The sequence below is a fragment of the Channa argus genome, chromosome 3 (genome assembly GCF_033026475.1).
Source record: "Channa argus isolate prfri chromosome 3, Channa argus male v1.0, whole genome shotgun sequence".
NCBI classification, from domain to species: Eukaryota; Metazoa; Chordata; class Actinopteri; order Anabantiformes; family Channidae; genus Channa; species Channa argus.
In genome coordinates this window covers 9850211-9856497 of record NC_090199.1, presented here as the reverse complement: position 1 = coordinate 9856497, position 6287 = coordinate 9850211, and the positions used below count along the sequence as shown (strand labels likewise).

The 6287-nt window shown below is 37.6% G+C and overlaps 1 protein-coding gene across 1 annotated transcript; it reads right to left on the bottom strand.

The window, feature by feature from the left end:
* Positions 1-558: 558 nt before the first annotated feature.
* uchl1 (ubiquitin carboxyl-terminal esterase L1 (ubiquitin thiolesterase)) lies at positions 559-5862 on the bottom strand. Its single transcript, XM_067497585.1, has 9 exons — positions 5712-5862; positions 5608-5619; positions 5026-5154; positions 4339-4480; positions 3816-3901; positions 3148-3195; positions 2567-2636; positions 2427-2485; positions 559-1513 (listed from the first exon to the last, which is right to left on the bottom strand). The coding sequence occupies exons 1-9, from the start codon at positions 5742-5744 to the stop codon at positions 1430-1432; spliced, it is 663 nt and encodes a 220-aa protein (XP_067353686.1). The 5' UTR covers positions 5745-5862; the 3' UTR covers positions 559-1429.
* Positions 5863-6287: the final 425 nt, after the last annotated feature.

Below are 6287 nucleotides of genomic sequence, written 5' to 3'. Positions count from 1 at the left end.
TGTGGTGCAGGCCTATAGCTAAACTCTAAACTAATACCATATTGTAGTTTATAAAATTATCCTCAAAGTTGTGCATTATCGCTTTTTCCAGTGTTAAACTATCAAGTCATAAAAGGCCCCCAGAACACTGTTGAATAAATTATAATAATTATATACATATATATACATATAATAATATACACCATCATAGCACAATGTTGAGTACCTTTAATGCTGTCAAGAGGCCCATGTCAAAATTATGTTTTATTATCCCACTTTGTGCCTGAGAACATGATTGTAAATACAAGTTAATCATGTTACCACAGACAGGGTGAGAAAGACAAAATGAAGGCAACACAACGCAAGTAAGTACAATTACCTAAACCTTTGCCAATTACATGTTTAGAAACTACCTATTGGAGCTCTGGAAAAATTTAGACTAAATGCCTACATATTAAGGAAACAGTACTGATTTTAATAAAAAGAACATTTATGCCACAGTTAAATTTAACGGTAGGATAGCGGATGAGTAGACAGGCAGCCAAACATACAGTTCTTCCAATACAAAAAGACGACAAGTTCAGCAGTTGCTTTATTGAATTCCAACAGCTGCCCAACCTGTAGAACTACAGCAACACATTGAAAAGCAGAAAGGTAACCTACTTTACATCTTATACATAGTACTAATGACCCTGCACAACAACCCAAAAGATAGCACTTTTTTGGATGATCCATCTGGAGATTAAACTTCAAAGTAAGCCCATTTGATTACGCTAGCATTTCTGAAATGTGAACTTAAGCCATTTCAATTAAAGTGTACAATTACAGTGGTTGGTTTGTAAAGAAGGCCAATCCACTGTTAGCCTATAAGTATTTAAAGAAAATCAGTTTTACAGAAAATGTTCTAAATGACACCCAAGAACACAAAGGTTGCATGCATTGATTGAACAATGGTAAAATTATTCCTACAGTATGGACACATTTGGGCTGCTTTGAGGAGGGTCAGATCCTTATAAACTCAACCACACAGAAACAAAAGGCATTTGGTGAAATGGGGAAAAGAGCTTGCTTTGTCCTCACTATTATTGGCACAAAAGGTATTTTGACAGAGAAACAATTACACAAAAGCAGAAAAGGGTAAAAGACACCAGAAGCAACAATTACACATGACCTCATGTTTTACAATTTTTACTGCTAATGTCACATAAAATGCATGTGACAAAGTTGTTTCAATTACTCTTAGCAGAACAAAAGATTTTGTGCATTGTGTGCTAATGCTAAAGATGCTTTGTTCTTTAGATGAGATTATGTGGAAACAATGTCTTTTATAGTGCATAGTGTCTGCAGGTGTGTGTGTGTACAAGTCAGTGTGGGTACCTAGTGACTGTTTGCCATACAAGTGATCCAGGACATTTTTGTTTACAACTTGGCTCTGTGTCCTACTCAACACCTAACTCTTACAAAGAGCTACTGCAGAGAAGCGGACTTCACCTTGCTCCCTTTCCACAAATCCACGGCACACTCTGGCTGCATCCTGGACGTGATTAAAAGGAGAAATTAGAAGTCTATAAATTCACTACACTGTTATTTCAAATACTGCACACTGAAACTTTGCATCTTTAAGAAAATATTTCTAACATCTAGTCTTACTAATAAAAGAAAAGATAATCTTTAAGATGGATGATTTGCCAATACTGTCACACACACGAAGGGCTGTGCATCATCTCTAAAGTCATGCAATACTGAATGAAGGTTGAAATCATAACAGTTTTGATCACATTACTTAAAGATGTGTTTACAATACAGCTTTTAGAAACCATGTACAACACCCAAAGTTGTACACATCAGTAAGAGTGGCGTGTTTGTTATGAATTAATAGGTTGATTTAAACACTGAAGACCCTTCAGTAGAATTCTGTAAGCTAAAATATGACTTTAGCTGTAGCATTACACTTTGAATCAATTCACCTAGGGTCTAAAATTTAGATTGTGTGTTAGAGTAAACATTGCTCAAAAACCTTCTGTAATGCTATTTTGCGTGTGACTTCCAGGTGTCAACAGTACATTTAGTTATGAGCATAAAGCCACATTTAAGTTTCCCCTTAGTCACTTGAATTGTTGCAGTTGTAACACAGGTGCATGTATAGCCCTCTAGTGGCAGCTTGAGAAGACTAAAACAACATTGGAGGCAGCACCATAAGAATCAGAGCATCTAATTTTCCCCCCCAAATGTACCACTGTTAACCAGTGTACTCTCCATTCCCTACTTTTTTTTTAAAGGGACCATGATAGAGATATCTGAGTGCACATTAGCCTACTTTATTGATTTAATCAAGTCCCTCAAAATAGCCACTCGCCTCCCCATTTTGAGAGAAGGTCTCAGACCATGTGCATAAAGGAATTTGGCTTAGTTATATTCTCTATTCAAAAGTCACCACTTTTACATACCGTTATGAAGGCATTGTCTTTGGTGGCTCCATGGTTCACTGGACCATTCATTTTCCCATCTTAAATAAAAGATAATTAGGAATCCACATCAAGGTATAAACACACTTACATGCATGAGCATAATGCAAAGACCTACTTACCCAATTCATAAAGTTGACCATTTACATTGACAAAGGCTATAAAGTGAAAGTTGACTTTGTCAGCTTCTGGCTGTGGAAATTAAGGGGGATTTTTAGAATAAATATTGTAATACAAATCTCTCAAAAGAAAGCTCTTCAAACTAAAACACTAAACCGGTTTAAATACAAAGTGAAATAAAGTTCTGAATACTTTATTTTAAAAATTTCAGTTGTTGCAGTTTTTAAGCTTACAAAACTTTTGGTTCACCCTTTGTTGTGGTTTACCAAGTGTAGATTTGTGGGAGAAAGGGCAACTTTATTTATTTGAAGATTTCCACAACACAAAGTGTGTGGAAAGACTGAATTGAATACTTCCTGAAGCCACTGTACTAACAGCAGTTCAAACGAAACCTAGGATTATCTGAATATTTAAAAAAAGGATTCATTGTAATTCTCATATTTATTAGTTAGGTATAAGACACAATGCAGACTGGAGTCTGACAGTCCAAGTCATCGGTTTCATGAATGGGTCCACATGGGTTGTAGAGTAGTCAGTGTTACAAAAGGTTAGTGGCTGCAGTTTTTCAAGTTCAGGATCTTACCCTACATTGGCCCTGTGCTGCAACCTCATTGTGAGCCTCACAGACTGCCTGGGGAAGAAAAGTCCAGAATATTTCAATTTAATCCTGTTAGAGCATAAATAATTTAATACAGTGCTTCTACTGAAAAAGCTGCATGTCAGAAATGTTGCAAGCCTAAAAGGTTCTTTTATGTTGTGTATAATTGTGCAGTCCAAGTCAAATTACTCTTGGTAGCAACATTTGATGGTGTCTGGGGCCCCCGAGTGGCTAGAACAAAACCTGGAGACTAGGCAACAATTTAACCATAAATCTACCTTGACATTAGAGGATAATATTTTATTAAACACTGTTATTGCAGTCTTATTAAAACTAAAATAGTTAAAGGAATCACATTCCTTTATGATACATTAAGATATACTTGCACATTTGACAATTAGGTAACATGCAGGGTCGTTTTATTTAATAATTTTAGATGTAATTAAAAAACCTAAACAAACAAACAAACAAAAAACAAAACCCCAGCTATACACAACAGGGCAAATTAAAAAAAGTTCAACATAGCCGTCTCTAATGATTAAAATAAACTTTACCCTCTGCTGATCTGATTATAGTGCATGTATTAATTGAAATTGCTTTTTAGTAGTCATCATCGATTAATTGTATAAAACAGCTTCAGCCATGTGTCTCACCTTATTGTTCTCCAGATGTTTTGCACGGTCATCAGCAGACATGTCTGCAGTTTCATCTAGAAATTTCTTCAAAGCAGAGTCAGCATCTAAAGATGTCAAGAACAGCAGTCATTTAAGTTAGTTAAATCTGAAACTGCCACAACAAATAACCCATCAAATGTTAACTAAAGTAGAAGTAATTGGAAAAGCAGTTCCTTTATTTTCATGATTCACTTATAGCTACAATATGTAAGTTAAGCCAGTGTTGCCATGAGAGTCAAAATCTATTCACACTGCTCCACCCAAGGCTTCTGTATCCCTGCACCAGCTGTGCAGCATTTCAGGTAGTCATGAAAAAAGCTCCATACCTTAAATTCTTGGGAGATTTACCACTTTGTACATCTCATAAACCAATGTAAACACACAATTTCTTTACAATTTTATTTTTTTTTTTATCTAAAAATAAATTTATTATTGTTTAGCATTTTCTTAAAACTGAAAAATGTAAACACCAATTTAAGTAACCAATATCATTGGCACTCACCAAATGTCAATTTGCTTTTGTTATTGGCCACTGCATGCAGCAGGGCAATGGTGCCACAGGAATTGACCACTGTCTGCTTCAGAAAATAGACTGCAGTCTCTTCTGCAACCTTGTCTGCCTGCTGCTGTCTGAAAGACTCATGCTGCCACAAACAGAAGCACAAGTAGACACAGAGCATGGTCATTGTCATCTGCCTATGAGAATGTAGTCTGCAGCCAATGCTGATACTTCATGTGGTCATGCATCAGAAATGCAACTTGAAAATGCAAACAGAACTAAAATTTGACATTTTGACATAAAACTCAATTATGTTAATTAATTCATTATTGTGGCTCTAATTGTACATTTTGGGTGCTGAACTGGTAAGAAGTCAAAATCAGACAATGAAGAGAAATGCTTCCTTACTACATTTTGACTGTTCGCCCTGAGGATGTTTTCTGCCTGCCTAGATCATAAAAATCTGCAATTTAATGCCTGCACTTGACATAATTAAAGTTAACCTTGAGAAAAACAAAAACAAAAACACAACACACACAGTTCCCTGCTGAGTCATTTGATCGAATTCCTAGCCATCACCATAGTCTTTTAACTCCCTCCTTTCCCATGCCCTCCCCACCCCAGACAGCCTGTATCACTAGGCTCACCCCACCTTCCAGCAGCAGCCACTACCACCCCACTATAAGCTACCTGTTGGGTCAGTGGGAAAAGCAGCATCAGGGCACAGCATGGTGTCGGGACGGTAGAGAGTTGTTCACAGTCCAACCCCAGCACATCAACAAAACGCCAGCCTTCTCCCACACCCAGCTTTGTCAAAATCTAGAACACACCAAGGAAACAAACAAAACACGCTCTCTGAATAAATGTTAACTGAAATGACGACCACTTCTGACTGAGTTGCAGATGCTGCGAGGTGTTGGCCCAGTAAGACCACACCCTTCAGCCCAGACACTGGCGGGGGGGCAACGCCAGGAAGGATGCTGCTACACAATAAAAGAAAAGAAATTATATGTTTGTATCGGGGTCTACTTTAAAAATGTCCTGCCATTTCCCCGCTAGAAAATTATTAAAGCCTTCATGTATCTGTATTGTGGTAGCTGCGTAGGGACTTAGTGGCCTTGTAGCGGTGGTCTCTGCAATAGTTTAGCGTCAACTGCCTTAAATGAGCTAACTTACCGTTAGCGGATTTACCGTTAGCTACAATAAAACTTACCCGACAGTTGAATCAATCGCTTAGCAAGGTTTCGCCATTACTCAGCGTTTGCTACCCACCTTGTTCAGCATCTGAAACATCAACAAATAACAGGTGAGTTTAATGTCTGGAACAACGTCGTGGTCCCAAAAAAGTTCATATATATATACAGTTATTATCGCACCTCGGGGTTGATCTCCATTGGTGTCCACTCCATTTTTTATTTTTTTTTTGCACCGTTTCAGGGTTTACTGTCGTCCTTCTCGGTTCTCGCAGCTGTCAGTTGACGAAAACTGAGCGAACCCACGTTTTATACTGTCGGTCATACCACTGACCGTGAGACGGGGGTGGGTTCAGATCAAATAACCGGTGTGTACAGATTTAACCGATGTCCCGAGAAACATTATCCATATTTAAATCCTCCATTTGTATTGGTACGTGTTCAGCTGTCAAATGATACCACGCCAAGAAAACATCCACTGAAAAAGAAAGTTCAAATTAAATTGCGCCGCTAAACGTAAGATCACTCGGGTCTTATAACGTTCTTTCTGGAAAGAAAGGTGTGACGTATTTATCACTCCCTATCAACAAACTGGACTTGGCTCAGTAGTCTAGGTAAATTATAACAAATACTTCTCATAATTCTATATCTTAATGGCAACTTCATAAAACTACATTCACGACACTCAAATAAAGCATGCAAACACTGTCACTTTTCTCTAGAAATTTGACAAGTGAAAGTTGTTTTTTTGCCAGTTAG